The following is a 17,706-nucleotide window of genomic DNA, read 5'->3' on the forward strand; positions in this document are numbered from 1 at the left end:
CCCCAAACATCAGAATACATAATATGGAAGGGGAAACTTGATATTTTATTACTTGAATAAAATATTGTTCTACATTGCTTGCTCAATTGACAGTGTTTTGGCATTGAATTTCGGGCAACAGTAGTAACAACATGGGCTAAATTTCGGGCTCGGGCCCAAGTTGTAGGCCCGATGGTCAAGCTAGGCTCAGGCTCGGGTAGAAAAATCTGTTAATACAGAGTGAAAGCCCGACCCTGCCCGACCCATGAACAGGTCTACTCGTCTGTACTTAATTCCCCTCTTCGTACCGTCGTACTGACTTGACCGTCAGAGTCTCCGCCTCAAGTTCCCACCCGAGGCCTCTGACATCCTTTGCCTTGCAGCACCTCAGCTACCAGCCCTCGGCTTCTATGAAACTCGGTACACGATCAGCCTAGGCTTATAACCCTCGGCCTCAGCACCTCGTCTCCGAATCCTCGAAGCATTTGGCCCACCTCTAGAGCCCAAAGACGAAATTATTTTGTTGTCCTCAGCCAATCCGAGCATCAACAGTTGCAATGGCTGAATCTTGTTCATCACCAACAACACCCCAATAGCTACCGTATATAATAGAGTAATGAGAGCTTTAGTGCAGCAAGTGGTGCTTCAATCGTTAAATCCGCACAGTGAACAGGCGTACCTTCCTATGATCACCCACTTCAATCGTCCTCTTCTAGAGCATCATCAAAAGTTACGCTTTCAATCCTTCATCTCAGACCTCCCCTCTGCCTCTGGTCTCTCTCTCCTTTCTCCGTTCTTAGACTTCCTCCTCTGCCTGTCTCTCAATCTCCCAACTTACGCTCTCCGTTCTCAGACTTCCCTCTTCGCTCTCCGCTCTTTCAGTAAATTATTCTGTAATTTCAGTTTTGATCGGACTCCATCGAAACATAGTATGAGATTCCTTTCCATGTTTAAGTTGTTTTATTTTGAAATTTTGAAGAAACATAAAAGGTAAAATAGTCTTTTTGTATTTATGTTAACGGTAAGAAACAGTAGGCTTAGTGTGGGTAAGATAATTTAAGAAATTTATCTTGAAAATAGTGTAATTTACCCAAAACCGTTCAACGTGATTCGCCAACATCTTTGGCCAGCTTACAGACAGCGAGGAATAAGATCTCAACCAAACGGTGTACTGAGCCGTCTATTCGCTGACTCTCGGCCGTTAAAATCTAATTTCCTTCCTCAGAATTCGTTTTCTCTATGTTAGTTTGTGGTGACTGGTGAGCTCCCATGGCACTCTGTTTTTCTGCTCTCTCCCTCACAACCTCACCCCAATTTTCCCACGCAACTCTCCTAGCGGCACACCCTACTAAGAACATGTTCACAGCACCCTAAACTAACAAAGGACACATGCTATGCACGTGTGCAAAGTCAGGCCAGGTTAGGTTGTACTTGGGTTGAGGTCAACCCAAATTCAACCTGAGCTGTTAAATCCTCAACCCTAACTCTAACCCAACCTTAAAACTTTGGGTTAGGTCAAGATCGAGTTGGGTTAATTGAACAGAGTGGAAACTCAGTTAATAGAGCATTTGATAACTAAACTGGTCAATAAAATGCCTCGACCATACTATGATATAGAACTATGAATAGTCTTACGGTGATGCAAAATTCAATGGCCTACATGGTATAGAACTATTAATAGTCTTCAAATAAATTCAAATGTAACAATTCTTGCATGTTGCATGGAAATTCTTGATGTAGCCTTCAAAGGTATCACTGAGCTGAGGGTCTTCTGTTCGACAATGGAGCTTGGATGGGTTTGATCAAAACATGCAGTAACGTTTCACAGCATTGTAAGACCAAAGAGGCAAAGGCATGCAGCCCGAAGCATGTTCCACACAACTTTTAAGCCTGAGATGGTAAATGAGATGGTGTGCTCTTGTTGAAAGTTGAAACACACTTCATCTTCGGGTGGTACAGATCATAAATACGGTTCCCCCTTTTGAATAGAACAACATTTTCACCGATTCTGCATAAAATAAAGAAACATCTAAACAAATTCAATCTCTATTGTACTTGATGCTCTTTTTAAGTTTTAAAAAAAGTTCAGTTAATTATCAAAAAAAATCTAAACAAATTCAATCTATAAATACAGCTAATTATTGAATAGAGTAACGAGTAGAATTTTAGTTCAAGATTAATGAACTACTTACTACTCAAACATGAGATTTCATGATCATGCGTTGAAGACTCGGCTACAATGCCCAATTTGTTGTAGACTGCCCAAGCTTGTGTTTTCATTTGTGTTCACTATTCATGGTCCTCTATTGTCTAAACCATCTAATCTGTTTGTCTCCCAGGCTAGGCCAATGGAAATCACAAGGAACAACTAGTTGAAGCTAGCTGAATCAGTAAATATATACTCAGCTTTCATTCAATTTCAATGTCATTGCTATGGAGTTATTCCTGGAACAAGAGGAACAGGTGGCTCAGGCTTCTTTATTTTCTCAACCAGGACAGCTTGGGTCAGGAGGACCACCCCAGCAACAGAGGCTGCATTTTGAAGTGCACACCTATGAACTCGACAAGGATCAACCACACCTGCATCAATAAGATCTTCATATTTGTCTGTCATAGCATTATACCCAATTCGCCAACCACATGACTGAAGCTTCTCAATAACAACCGACCCCTCAACTCCTGCATTATTTGCGATTGCAAATGCTGGAACAAGAAGTGCCTGAAAAAAAAAATCATCAATTATTGTTGAAATACTCAGTTTGTATGGAGTACAGATTAGTTGAATGTGATGGCTGTTTTAGAGGCTTGTAATCAATAATGATTCCCCACTTCAGCCAATAGTGTATATGCCTCATAACCACCCAATTGCTTACTTCACATGCATGGCTAACATGGGGTGCAATTATTGGTTACAAATCATCCAGCACAGCCATCACATTCAGCTAGCCCAGGCTCATTTATAAAGGGATAGGATTATTTTAAAAAGAAAATATATGATTGAGAATGTTAATGTAATATCAGATATACATAACAAAAAAATGTAATATCAGACCCATTGGAGGCTTTCTATGATTTTTGATAGTTTTCATATTACATAAAGAGTCCCTCATTAGAGAGGAACAGATTTGGCATTCATTATTGTTAGGCCCAAGATCACCCTTATCCTTGTTAATGTTATCCCCCTTTCTATCAAGTCTTCTCCCTTTTCCTTTTCATCATTCATGACAAGATGGTAACAGAGCAAGAAGACTACAAGGATGATGATGCTATCTTCAAATCGGTAAAACTGAATTCTTTTTTCTATGTCTAGATCATCCTTTCCCTTCCTGCTACAGTTCTTGTTTACTGTTCTAGTAATCTTTCATTTAGTTTTTCTATTTTTTGGCATTTCAAGATTTCTATCATCTTGATAGTTTGATCTTCCTGTTCTAAATATCTACTTTTTCTTGGAGCTCCTGTTATCAGGTCTGTTTTTATTATGCATAGTCATTATGAGTTTTTACTACTTATAGTAAGACTGAACTTTACCAAACATAGTAACTTTGTTTTATTAAAAATTTAAAATAGTAATTCTGTGCTATTGGATGTATCATTTTTGAATTAACAAATCTTCGGAAGATTTTTTTTCAAGAAAAGGTTAACTTTATTCGAGATAGAAAGGTACATGAGGAGATGTACACAGAAATCAGACACTCAAAAGAGTTATATAGGCAGAAAGCTATCACTAAATAAGTAATCCTTGGACATGCCAAATTTAGCTAGACTGTCAGCTTCAGAATTTAGCTCCCTTGGAACCCAGCCCACGTGAGCATTCAATGGGGAGAGGATGTCTCTCGCTTCAGCCAAGTAGTGAGCTAAGGCCCAAGACCCACTGTCAGGATTAGTGAGCCAATTAATGGTGTTGGCTAAATCTCCTTTAATGGTAAGATTTAATAAACCCAGGTCTCTTGCAATCCAGATGCCGGTTAATGCTGCCATGACTTCAGCCTTTGTTGAGAAAGCTATCCCAATCGGCCCACTAAAAGCCCAACTAATAGTACCATCTCTTCTTTGAATTACACCTCCAATACCAGTTGCACCTGGGTTTCTGAAAGCGCTCCCATCAAAGTACAAAGTTGTCTCCCCTGAAGGGATGAAAGATCCATCATATGGATGGCCGAACCCTGCAGGAAGGTTGGGCGAAAATTCAAAAATTTCTCTCTCCCATCTAGGAATCGCATTCCCTATTTTGGAAAACTACATTTTCAATGATCAATCTTGAACCAAACCGGACCAGATCTGAAACCAAAAGGGAGGAGAGGGATACACCTGATACAGAGTAGTAGTAACTCCCAATGAAGGTGTTCACGCCCAAGGATATAACCAAAACCCGCTTCCACTGAAGATGATACAGTGTGTGGTGAAGCAGGATCAGTAGGACAACTCTTCAACAAGAACTGAATTCTTCAGCAGGAATGGAGTAGAGGGCTGGTGAGCACAACTTCAGATTGCTTCCTCTACCAAGAAGCAATATCAAGAACAATTCTTGATCACTCCCACAAGTGGAGATCGAACTGGGTAGGGGCGGCAAGAACAGGGAGGAACTTTGCATATTGTTGTCTTGTATCTGGTGTCTTTTTTATGTCCGCCCTGCTCTTATTTATAGCCTTAAAGAGAGAACCTCCTAATTTGATTAGGAGTTTCCTGATCCAAATCTTTATTTGGATTTGGACTCTTTAAGTGATAAGCATAATCCTTTAACTTATCTGCAGTTCAAGATCAGCTTAATCCTAATCAAATTAGGAGTTTCCTGATCCAAATTTTTATTTGGATTTGGACTCTTTAAGTGGATAAGACTTATCCTCTTATCCTTATCTGCTGATCCAAACACAGATCCACCCCTATTTAATTAATCTAATTAACCCAGTTCAAAATTGGGCTTTAGGCCCATTAAGCTTATGTGCTCACTTAACCTCTTAACCTACTGCCCAGTTGGTTCTCTTTGTATAGCGTGGGACTCAAACATTGATCTACACATCAGCCACATGGGTTCAGCCCAACCTTTGTTACAAGGCCTGGCCGAATTCACTGTAAGAGACAGTGAACCCCTGAGTCCATCACTATGGACTCTTAATGGGCCCAACATTTACACTAAATGGTCATTGGCTCCAACCACCTTATGAAAACCCAATGATTGTGGGCAGATGCAAGATTAGCCCATCAGGTGTTACCCTCAATGGTCTTACACTTAACCTCTCAGCCCATAATGATCAAACACTGCCCGACAAGAGAGGACCTCTCCCTCGGCTGCAAGGAACAGTGTTGCACTCTCTACTCACATGGATCCCAGGAATTAAAACATTTTGAAACAATAATATATATATATATAAGTATATCTCTATATAAATATATTTTGCAAAAACAAATTTCAACGGTGGAAATCAACTGCCGGCAGTTTAGATTTCCATCAGAGAGAGTGCACCCCCGATCATTCACTTTGTCCAACAAAGGGGCTGATCCAGTCACTATGATTACCCACTCAGATGAATTCTCGGACTGTCCCAACATACCCAGGTTTTGACCCCCTCCAAGGATCTCACTGATTGGCATGTCAAAGACAAACCAATCCAACACCTAGTACAGTACCATAATCGAGTATAGGGGTCAGGTGTAACATTCCAATTTTGCCCATCTATTTCCAAGGTCCAGGGCAATACTGGATGTTTGGTCCGATTCAGGGTTTTAAGAAAACTCACACTACATGTACCTCAGGTCTCACCCTGGCAGCTGAGACAAGCCACCCCAACCAACTTGGCGGTACATCAGTGTCAGCCTTGAAAGGATAAATCTCCCCAGATCTATCCAATGGCTGTGAAGATTCTAAACTAACACGAGTCTCATAAATGTCCAATTTAAGGGTATTACGTAGAAACACACCACAATGACATGAATCAATTATGTACTTTATTCATTTACAATAAATGTCAAAAGATACATCAATCTGATTGGAGCTAAGGGCATAACTGTCTAACATCCCCTTCCTCAGCAAATCTAAAGTTGCAAGAAGTGTTGAGGTGTATGTGATTAGAGTGAAGAAAATTTACGGCATTTCTTTGGAGGTCAGCAAATGTGACACCTCTGAAATAATTTAAGCTGGAAGTCCACAGGAAGCATCTATAACAGATTAGAGAAATAAGCTCCTCACAGTTTTTTGTTCTGTTATTAAACGCCTGATTATTTATCTCTTCCCAAATGCTCCAAAATATAGCATGAGCAGCAAATTGGCATAAAATTTTCCCTCTTTTGCTTAAACCTCTTCCTATCCATGGTTCACAAAACCTCTTCAGAAGATTTTTGGAAAACTTTTCAGAATTTTTTTAATGACTACAAAGGTATCCTATGGTTCACGAAATTCAAAGGAAAATTAGAGATCGGCTTCAATCTTGACCATGCTCACTAGAGATTGTTTTCCGAATGATGACATGCCTTGTTGAGAGCAAGTGTCCACCTCTTCTCCTTTATTTTAGTGCCATTTTTTTCTGCAGTGCTTCAGGGATGAATTCATGGTCTGTTAGCTACTGATTGGAGTATTAAAGAAATAGATCAAGTCATCATAGTTTGTTGTTTTAGATGATTTATGGAGAATCAATTGAAAGTTGGTTCATCTCAAAAAAGGAGTCTGTTTTACCAAAAGTAAAGAACCAGAGAGATTTCTTGTTCAGCATTACTGGCTGGAATTTGTTTTGGCACACATGTATTTCTAATTTCCATGGACCATAACATAGTGGGCAACTTTAGTTTTAAGGAGCTCTAGGGCCTTTTGGAGTGAGTGCCCCTATTTTTCTACTTTCTATCAAGTCCATTTAAGGGTGACCTCTTGTACAATATGTTTAGGGTTGCAATTATCTTCTAGAAACTGATCCTTGGATTGAGTTTGATTATACTTTTGGTAATATGATTATCAAGGTTTGATATGGATTCTTCTAGGGCTACTTACAAAGACAGGATTTAGGACTGCCTTCTCTGATAATAATTTGATGTAGCTGATGTGATACAAGGCTGAACTGGTAAAAAATTTGAGGGGAATTTAAAAATAAGTGATAAGAGTAAGGGGTTAGGTCCAAAGTTTGGGGTTAAGGGGCTATATAGATAGGTATAGAGAAGGGGAATGAGGGTTTGTCTAAGATTATATGACTGTATGAAGTGATTAGGAAACTAGTTTAGTGCTTATATGTCCTACAATATGTAGAAATTTCTAAAGCGGGAAACAATAAAAGTTAGGACAAATTATAAACTGCCACCCTGTACTTTGGGGTTAGGGGTTAAGGGGCTACATAGATAGGTATAGAGAAGGGGAATGAGGGTTTGTCTAAGATTATATGACTGTATGAAGTGATTAGGAAATTAGTTTAGTGCTTATATGTCCTACAATATGTAGAAATTTCTAAAGCGGGAAACAATAAAAGTTAGGACAAATTATAAACTGCCACCCTGTACTTTGGGGGTACTGACACGTAGCCCTACAAACTTTGTAAATTACGAAGGTGTATGTTACTTTAATATTATTAGAGATTTAGAGTAACTCCTCCTCCAGTAGCAGCCTCTACATGATTTTCATTTAATAATTTTTCAAAATAGTTTTTTTTATCTTTTTCTTAATTTTCTAATCTTTTATCAAGACCCTTTGATCTTCCACTTTAATGCATCTAACTTGATTTAAATCTCTGCCTTTTCTTTCTCTCATTTTGTCAATTTCCTTTCTCTCCTTTTAGTGCCTAATTTATGATATAGTCTTTTTTTTATCAATAACAACAGATTTCATTAAATAATAATAAGGTTACAAAAAAACAGGGGAGCTAAAGAATTTTAATTTATGATATAGTTCATCATATGCCTTAAATTCAAATTCACTCGCTTTCTTTTTAACTTCCCTTCATATGGTTTACTAATTTGACTCAAATCTATATTATATAATAATTAATTTTGTTCTCATCTACCTAAAAGTTGAATTGCTGGAGCTTTTTGTACTAGGGGATGGGCTTAACAGGACGGTTATTTTGGAGAGAAGTATTGGATAAATGTTTGACAAGTGAGCCTGGAGAGAAGGGGGCTTAACCTACCTGAATCTTGTTGTGTATTGTGTACTGAGAAGGAAACAGCAGTCCATTTATTTCTTAAATGCCCATGACAAGAGAGATGTAAAACCTTTCATCCAAAGTATTGAATCTGTGTTGGTGTCATCCAAACTCATTGAAGGAACACTTGCTGGGATGAAAAATAAAGGGCACAAGGACAGGCTGGTTTAGGGGGTGTATTCCGAGGTTCAGGAGGTGAGGTACTAGTACTCTACTCGGGTCCTGTAGGGCAAAGGGACTCACTGACAGGAGAAGTGGAAGGGGACTCTCAGGTGGTGATTTCCTGGACAAATTTTCATTGCCAAACCCCTTGGGTATACAGCCAAAGGATTAGAGAAGTACTGCAAATGGTACGGCAGATACATTAGCTAAACAGGGGGCAAACAGGCAATACTTATTTTGGGCTATATTGTAAGGCTGAATTTTGGGGATTACATCTCTAGTTGTATCTATTTACATTATGGGTGTGGGTAAACTACCCGCAAATTTGTAAGCTCATCTTTCTCATAATGATTAATAAAAGTTACCTTTGCTGATCAATAAATAAATAAATAAAGGGCAGAAGGGGCAGAACACTATGGGTCACAAATCACAATACCAGTAGCAGTAACTTATGTATTTGGAGAGAAAGAAACTGCAGAATCTTTGAGAACAAATCCAGCTCCATGGATGAGCTGACCAGAAAAGTAAAGGGTGCAACTATACTCTTGGTTATCAGTGCTGGAGATCTTCAAAGACATTCCCCATGAAGCTTTTTTTGATTTGGCGACAATGTTTTTGATAAGAAAGATAACTGAGCCTAATGATTTTGTGTATTAGGCATATATTGTATATCAAGTAGCAATTCACTGCACATGAATTATCTTAATTATCTTAAAATTAAAAAATAAACAACTATTTGGGGACAGCTGCACTTCTTCCCTCGTGCCATTCCTCTTTAAATAAAAGTCATCAGACAGCTCAGTACCTCAAAACATGTCTATGTTTCTTAGTGTCTTCTAATTGCAAACGCATCAGCCCTTATCACTTCACTGGTTAACAACACATACCGTGTCAGGACCTCTTTCTTCATATGTCTAAGTGAATCAATTGTATAGCAATTCAGTATACATGCCTTTTTATACATGGATTATCTTAATTAGGGTTGACCATTCAGTTTATTTGGTTAAAAACGAGCCAAATTAGCCAAATTCTTAAAAGGGAAAACCAAAATGAAAACCAAATTAAGGAATACTGAAACAACCGATCCAAAATTCCTATTCAATTATTTCAATTAAAACCAAATTTCATTATTCAGTTAGCCGAATTTTCAAATCTAAAAACCAAGACCAATCATTGAAATGTCCAAAACCAAAATAACTGAACCAGAAAAACCGAAACTGTAGGCTCAGTTTTTTGGTTTTAACTGAACAATGCTCACCCTTAATACAACACATTACCTTTTTCCTCGAGGGGAAACAAGAAAAAAAAAAAACACTATTTGGGGGTAGCTACACTTTCTACCTCCTGCCATTATGTCACGGCCTGACACAGGCTTAGCCTTGCCTACGCTTGGCAGGAATACGTTGAGTGGCAATATTGTAAATATGCTAGTATGATTTTTCAGAAAAGTGATGTTTCTTACTAGTAGACCTCCAAAAGCTTAACATACTCTTTGAGGAGGGGTGGTCGACCTACTTGGGTGACTAACCTTGGCACTCTTAGACCAACATCCCTTGTGGGGTGGCCCTGGTTAATGGCTAGCATGGCTACCAAGGTTCCTCATGGGCACACACACACACACACACACACACACACTCATGGGGACAGTGCATGGACCGATACTGCACCATGAACATTGAGGGGAGGCTTTGCATGTGGGTCTGGCCCAAGCATGACCCTTCACCACGCCAGCCCCACGTCTAAGCTAATTGAGCTACCCCGTTTCCCACAACGCATGGATGTGTTCTCAAGCCCAGCGGTTGACTTACATCATCGGCACAACATGTGCCTCGCATCATCAGCGCCATAGTCGCCTCTCATCATGGCCTTCCCCCATTGGCATGTAAGAGGCGCCTCCCATGGACCAACAAGAGCCACAAATAGCCCCAGCCATGCACAATGAGGTCATGATCCAATGCCACTGACCTTGGTGGAGACATTCATTGGGCTGCACATGGCCCTTACACACACATCGAGCTTGTCCTGGCCACACATGGCCCGAACGCCGCACGGGTTTCTTTTGTTGCAAATCTACCCCAAAACATGCCTTTGTTTCTTAGAGTCTTCAAATGGAAAATGTATCAGCCCTTATCACTATTGCAGTCATTAACAACCAAGGTTCAAAATATCGATACGCCCGATACACCGGTATGGGTGTATCGGGCAAATCGATACTCCTTTTGGTTGTTTTTTTTTTCCGCCAACTGGTTCAAGGGAGCCGGTTTAGGTCTTCGCCACACCTTGAACAGGTCAGACCACCGATACAACCACTGTAGGGGTGTATCGGTGGGGTGCCGGAATGATACATATCAGCCGATACGGGCCGATATGTGTTGATACTTCGAACCTTGTTAACAACACATATTGTGTCAGGACCTCTTTCCACATACGTATCAGTGAATCAATCTACCCCCAATCCCAAGAAAAGTTTAAAAATATAAATAAATAAATGAGTGCCCAGAAGAAGAAGTGAAGCCAGATTTCTAACTAAAAAAACGATGAAAGGCCATTAACTATTACTAAAATTCAGAAAGGTAAACAGGCCTTTCCAAGTAAAAATGTTGTTTTGGTTTAAAAATAAATATAGGCACCAGTATCAATCTTAAAGAAGTACCATGCATCATGTTTAAGTAGGCTTTCATATTATAAGAAATATTTGAGCAGGAAGTGTGGGGAGTTTATATTATGCATTGTAATAAAATGAATGAGATGCATAGTATCATTGTGTACATATATAACCATATTTCCGGGTTATGCTCAATTAGTTAGGATTAGATCATATAACTGTGATGAGGCAACCATGTTAGATTTGTATTGACTAAACAAGAAGTGAAATTCACCCCTAAACCTATAAATTTGATTGGATCTTTTGTACCCTCACTCTTAAGAAGGAAAAAATAAATAACTCAAATATATATATATATACATATATATATATGTGTGTGTGTGTGTGTGTGTGTACCAATATAAGCATTCCTGTCTAGTAAGTATGGTGTATCTAACTAGGGGAAAGCCATTTCATGTACAACCTGCTAGAAGTTAGGATAGCACCTTAAATTTGTATTAACCAAAACAAAATCTTCCAAATTCAGATGTAGCATTCATGGATCTAGTATTTGGGAAAAAAAAAAAGGAACAATAGCTCAGAGTACCTTTCCTATAATATCAGCACCAATCTGCTCTTCTGGATCTTCCATCAAATCCTTAATGATGGGAATCTGCTTTGAGAGGTGCACATAAGTAGCTCCACCACCAGGTGCTATACCTTCGTCCATGGCAGCAAATGTAGCATGCTTTGCATCCTCAATTCTAAGCTTCCGATCTTCAAGCTCTGTCTCAGTGTGTGCCCCTACCTAAATTTCAGGGCAATTATTCAGAATCATATTAACAGCTTAACAGGGTAAAATGACCTGGTGTGGGTGAGATACAGTCCCAAATTTTTGGATTTAAGGGGAAATAACAACTAGGAATTTCATTATACCTTGTATAAGCTAGGCTTCAAATAACTTAAATCTTGTTGTATAGGCAAAATACTGTCCCACTCCCTCACTGTTTGGGAGGAAGGGTGTTGAAGGTAAAATGAATCTTTTTTCAACAATCTTCCTACATCTAGTGGTTCTGGTGTCCAGAAGTACAAGATGATGGGTATCATAGATTGGAATGTTTAAACTTCAATAATATAAAGGAGGAATTACGTGGGATAATTTTTGTGATTTTTGTTTTTTTATCAGAAAACAAACATTAATTCATAAAAAAGAAAAGAGAGATGCAAAAGATTGGATTTTTTGTATATGGACAGGGTCAATTGACCCTGGTCTTTCATTTGCTCCAACTCCCCTCCTGACTTTTCTTCTGTGGAGCTCAACCTTGAGAAAGCCCTGCTGACATAACTGGCTGACATGTTGATTATAAGAACCTTGGCTTCAGGTTAAGAATAATTTATAGGGTTTATCTAGGGATAAATGTGAACTCATTTTAAGTTTGGGTTATCCGTTTTGTAACTTGTACGTTTTCATAATGAGGATATAGAGAATAGGATCAGCAGATTTCAGTTTGTATGAAGTTTATGGGTTGACAGCCAAATCCCCATATTTTTTAGAGCAGGTTTGGATTTTCAGTGGATTTTTTCTCATTAATATTTACCACCCATCTTTATCTCAGTTTTTTTTTCGATAAATGATCTTTATCTCAGTTTTTGGGACTTTATTCTGAGTCTCTGACAACTGACCCCTCAATTAACTAAGGGTCAGCTATTGACAGTGCTCTTTGAAGGTGGTTTCTGCAGTTTGTTGCAGTGCATGGTCTTCTTTCCATGATTGAGGTATTGGTGATCCACAATCTGAATCTATTATGTGACCTGCTTGGTATAGATTGAACTATAACCTTCTTTTATGATTAGATAGTTTACAAGTGATTTTGTTAATATACAAACATCTAAAGTACAAAAAAAAAAGATAAAGATAAGAGATCTGCACAAGAACCACCAAAATGTATCATGGCATACTAGTGGAAGGAACCACAATCTTATCCATAATCAATTAATTATTATTTATTAATGGCACCTCTTGCATTGCACACCTTGATTACAGCCACACCACTGGAGAGCTTTGCAATTCTTTCAGAGAGCTTCCTTGATTGATATGTGCTATCTGTTTCAGCAAGATCTTTCTTTATCTGTGCAATCCTTGCTTGAATTTCAGCTTTAGTGGTAGGATCAGCAACAATAGTTGTTGAATTACTAGTTATAGTAACCTTTAGTGCAATACCAAGCTGATCAGAAGTTGCACCTTCAAGTGTCAGGCCCAAGTCCCCAGCAAGAAAATCAGCCCCTGAAATTGTTACCACTGATGTCAGAAAACAAGACCAGAAGTTGTACTCGGTACCAACAAACTCAATGTTCAGTTTGATAGTACATGCAAATGTACACGAAGAGGATTTGACCAATAGTTATGCCTATGGCTTCACCTGGAAAATCTCTCATGCCTATGGCCCAATTGAATAGCTCAAGTCATAAAATTTTTAGGGTTTTTTTATTTTTTAAAGCATTAATAATACTATTCTAAAGAAAAAGTGAAAAAAATGGATCACCGAGATCACTCAATCAAGTTGAATTTCAGGTTATGGTTTTCTACCAGATGGAATTCATTCAGGGGGCATCTCAGCCCATGAGCACGCACCACAAGACTAGTATAACCATCCACAAATAGGCAAGTGGATATACAAAAGTAAGGACATCTAATGCAATGCTTGAAATCAAGCTTTTTATGGAAAACTGAATTTCTGGAAGCAGGTTACCAAGTGCAGCAAGCTTATTCACCTGTCAAAAGTGCAATATCTTGCAAAAGAGCTTTCTTTCCTTCTCCAAATCCAGGACATTTGATGACAGCAACATTGATTATACCTCGTGTTTTGTTCAAAATTAGTGTTTCCAGAACTTGCCTTGAGATATCCTCAGCAATAATTAATAGTGGAACACTGAGCTGGGTTGTCTTTTCTAGTAAAGGAACAAGCTCTTTGATGGTTGAGATCTTTTGATCAGTTACTAGGACTTTAGCATTCTCAAACTCCACAATTGATTTATCTTGGTTTGTAATAAATAGGGGTGACATGTAACCCTTGTCAATCTGTAGAGAAAGGACATTAAAAAAATGTATAAGAATCAGTAGAAAGAGTATTCCTAATTTAAGGTAACCGAGTATGCCATGCAGAGCTTAAGGATGGTTTATTGCTGTGTTATATATACCCGACATGCAAACACTGGGACTCAGTTCAAATATTCAATATCCCCTCATCCCAAGAGAATATGTAGTAATATTATTCAATCTATTCTTCTGGATGTTCCAAAACTATATTGAATGAAATGGAAAGAAGTTAGTGTCAAGATCAACCAGTTGAGGCAAGCTTGATCCCTACAGACATATCTATCATACAACTATACATGTTTTCCATATCTATTGCAATGCTGTTTATCAGATGGTTTCTTGGAGTAACTGTATAGGCAGTACCTCATCAAAAATCCTTTAGATTACCTTCATTCCTTCTTCAACTATAAGAGTAGTTTCACATGACGAAGATGATTCAATGGATATCACTCCATCAGGTCCAATCTTGTCTATAGCATCGGCAATTAAATTCCCAATGAAATCATCATTTCCAGAAGAAATTGAAGCCACAGCTGGTAAAAGAAAAAAATAAGGATCAGAATATCCATAATCCAAATGGTGCTCCTCTGAGAAGAAGAAGAAGCAATTTAGAAGTGGTAACCTTTTATATCCTCCCTCTTCTTTACTGGAATGCATTTATTCTTCAAGATCTTCACTAGTTCTTTCACAGTTTTGTCCATTCCTCTCTTCAAAGAAACCGGGTTAGCCCCAGAAGCAACAGCCAACAATCCAGATTTGATCATTTCTCGAGCTAAAATTATTGCAGTTGTAGTACCATCACCAGCTGAATCATTTGTCTTACGTGCAACCTGTAATTCTGCCATTTAAAATTGGGAACATTTTTTCTAGTTGAATCGTTTAGGAAAGTTTGTGAAATTGCCTGGGAATCATGCATCTGGAAAATGAGTTTGAAGTCCAACTGATCCCCATTCTATAATCATGGGATGAACTTCAGCCCAAAAGACCTTACCATATGCTCAAAATAAACCCTTTTTTTTCGGAAAGTTTTATGAAAATTTAAAATCTTGAGCAGCTAAGACAAGTTAGGAAAACCACCTACACAAGGTGGGGTATAGGGTCAAGTGGACTAGAAGATAAGATATGTAGCCAATCCAGAAGGTTCCCTACTTGGTGGATGGTTGCGATTGACCACATCATCCAACTACATGGCAGAAATAGAAAAAGATGTGTAGGGAAGCTTTCTACTTGATCTGATTAGAAAAACTTTTTTCTTTAAAATTTACAAAAACTGGAATTATTTCTATCCCAATTGAAGTAGTATAATCAGAGAGAAAAGAAATATGGGTAAGAAAAAATGACCTCTTGAATGAGCATAGCTCCTGCATTTTCGATCGGATCTGAAAGCTCAATGGCCTGAGCAACTGTCACCCCATCATTAACAACTTTTAACGTTCCAGGTTCATCAAGAACAACATTCAGTCCTGCACAGTTCAATGAAAGACCAATTTATTCATTGTCCCTGGTTATCTGCCAAACACTCAGAGAAATGGCATTGATGATTATCATACATTTACAAATATCCTTTGAGATGAACTCTTTAATGAGCATCTCCTCCCATGGTATTCATTTTCCCTCTCTTTTCTGCCTCACCTCCCATGGTATTCATTTTCATTTTTCAACAAAATTTGGCATTACCATGGAAAAGAAAGATTCATTGCTTTGGTGAGAACCACCCACAGTACCTGGCAATAGCCTTCAAAATTGCATTTTGTATAACTAGAACCAGAACAAACATTTTGTATGGCTATACATTTAATTTGTAGGTTTTTTTTTTATTTTCAACACTTGATATAATTTGTATTAAACTAAAAACATTTAATTTGTAGTTTAATACTCCAACCCAATGAACTGCTCCACCTCCCATAGTATTTATTTTCATTTTTCAACAAAACCTGATATTACCAAGGAAAAAAGATTCATTGCTTTGGCTAAAACCATCCAGCGTACCTGGCAATAGCCTTCAAAATTGCATTTTGTATAACTACAAGAAGGGAAAACATTTTGTATAGCTATAACATTTAATTTTTAGTTTAATACTACAACACAATGAATGACACTTTTTCCTCTCTTTGCTGTCTCACCTCCCATGGTATTCATTTTCATTTTTCAATAAAACTTGACATTACCAAGGAAAACAAAGATTCATTGCTTTGGCTAAACCCATCAACGGCCAAGCAATAGCCTTCAAAATTGCATATTGTATAACTACAAGCAGAATAAACATTTTTTTCTCAATCAGCACAAGCATCACCACAAAAAACAAAAAACAAAAAAAAACGCTCTTTAGAATATACTTTCTAATTCATTCTATGAATATCAAGAACATCTGGTGGACATTCCCAACCCAGCCCTCCACTCAGAAAGACGAGTAACCAAAGGTGCCAACTGCCAAGACAGTTCCAGACAAAGGAAATCTTAAAGGAAGATGTACGCGTTTTCTCTAGAAAGAGCACCATTTTTAGATTCTTTGATGTCTTATGCCCAGGAAAAAAATACATACACGGTCGAATTTAGTAAGGAAGGCCATCTTTTGTAACATTCCAGATTATTTCATCTTGGAGGTCCAAATGATGGAAGATGAAAGAACCTCACATCATACCAAGCATTGATACAATGCAAATGCGGGAGATAGACTAGCCGAATGACAGTGGATGTTTAGAAACATTTAGGCTTACCCAGAAACATATTCCTCAGTATACAGGGGATGTTTAGTACCAGATAACTTGTCCACAACAAAAAATTCGCATACCTTTCGGTCCTAAGGTAACAGAAACAGCATCAGCTAGCTTATCAATCCCAGCTTGTAGAGCTTCTCTGCAATCTTTACCAAAAGATATCCTCTTTGGCCCAGCTCTTACAGTAAAAGTTCTACCCAACTGTAGATTTCTCGATAACCTAGCAATCCTCTTCGTTCGACTGAACTGCTGCAGCAGTGAGTATCGTTTACAAGCGTACAATCCAAGAAAACAAAATTACGCCTTTGACGAAAATAGAACCCCATTAAGTGAAGAAAAGGAAAGGCTTAACTTACGGGAAAGAAAACTCTTCTATTGGAGAAAACTGGAGAAGAGAAGACCAAAGACATTCCTGATGGTTGCAGGGAGCTTTCTCCTTGCGGCTTTCAAACGTTTCGGTTGTTTCTCGTTTCTGAGCGTCGAAGCTGCAGAGTACTACTACATATCAGAGTCCTATACTCCCATTGCCTGTGGAGCTGCCGTAGGGCTGTACGAGTTAGATTGGTTCGACCCCGGTTTTTCATGATTGGTCCGCGGGTGGGTTATGAGGCGGGGAATTAATAAAGGAATGGTAACGGGGCGGGTTCGGGGCGGCGCATCCATTCCCCATCCCGATGGGGAATCTCCAATTTTATAAGGTAATTATCTAAAAATTATCTATTTTATGAATAATTTATAGATAAAATTATGGAAATTTAGAAATATTTTAGTAATTGAATTATAATATTTTGGAGTAATTTAAAAATGAAATAATGGGATCTTAGGATTTTAAGAATTTAAGAAAAATTTAGAGATATTTTAAAAGTTAATATTAAACCTAGGGATGTTTTACTAAATTACCATCATGTTTGGGGTGGGTTCAAGGAATTATATACAAAACATGTCCCCAATTTGGGAAAAAAATATTCCACCTGTCCTCATTTATCGTCAAAAAAAACCTAGCCCATTCAAAGTGAGGCCCCAGGAGATACAAATGGATCGGAATGAATTCAA

The 17,706-nt window shown here is 38.3% G+C and overlaps 1 protein-coding gene across 2 annotated transcripts; it reads right to left on the reverse strand.

The window, feature by feature from the left end:
- Positions 1–1,616: 1,616 nt before the first annotated feature.
- On the reverse strand, positions 1,617–17,167 carry LOC104599681 (ruBisCO large subunit-binding protein subunit alpha). Of its 2 annotated transcripts, none has more exons than XM_010262308.3 (10): positions 17,010–17,167; positions 16,728–16,902; positions 15,278–15,399; positions 14,559–14,766; positions 14,324–14,469; positions 13,612–13,918; positions 12,873–13,123; positions 11,447–11,647; positions 2,172–2,698; positions 1,617–1,987 (listed from the first exon to the last, which is right to left on the reverse strand). In XM_010262308.3, the coding sequence occupies exons 1-9, from the start codon at positions 17,061–17,063 to the stop codon at positions 2,411–2,413; spliced, it is 1,752 nt and encodes a 583-aa protein (XP_010260610.1). In that variant the 5' UTR covers positions 17,064–17,167; the 3' UTR covers positions 1,617–1,987; positions 2,172–2,410. The 2 variants fall into 2 exon arrangements, with proteins under 2 accessions (XP_010260610.1, XP_010260611.1); XM_010262309.3 differs by having other exon boundaries at positions 16,728–16,899; positions 17,010–17,160.
- Between the last annotated feature and the right edge of the window lie 539 nt (positions 17,168–17,706).

The sequence above is a fragment of the Nelumbo nucifera genome, chromosome 7 (assembly GCF_055504915.1).
Source record: "Nelumbo nucifera cultivar China Antique chromosome 7, China Antique-T2T, whole genome shotgun sequence".
In the NCBI taxonomy this organism is placed as follows: Eukaryota; Viridiplantae; Streptophyta; class Magnoliopsida; order Proteales; family Nelumbonaceae; genus Nelumbo; species Nelumbo nucifera.

Bases quoted from the DNA above. Each gene is read 5' to 3' on its own strand.
- LOC104599681 (XM_010262308.3), bottom strand. From the start codon at position 17,063: ATGTCTTTGGTCTTCTCTTCTCCAGTTTTCTCCAATAGAAGAGTTTTC. The intron at 14,767-15,277 runs GTCATTTTTTCT...GCAGAATTACAG, and splicing joins GAGCTATGCTCATTCAAGAG to GTTGCACGTAAGACAAATGA. The intron at 2,699-11,446 runs GTACTCTGAGCT...TTTTTTTTTCAG, and splicing joins GTGCTGATATTATAGGAAAG to GCACTTCTTGTTCCAGCATT.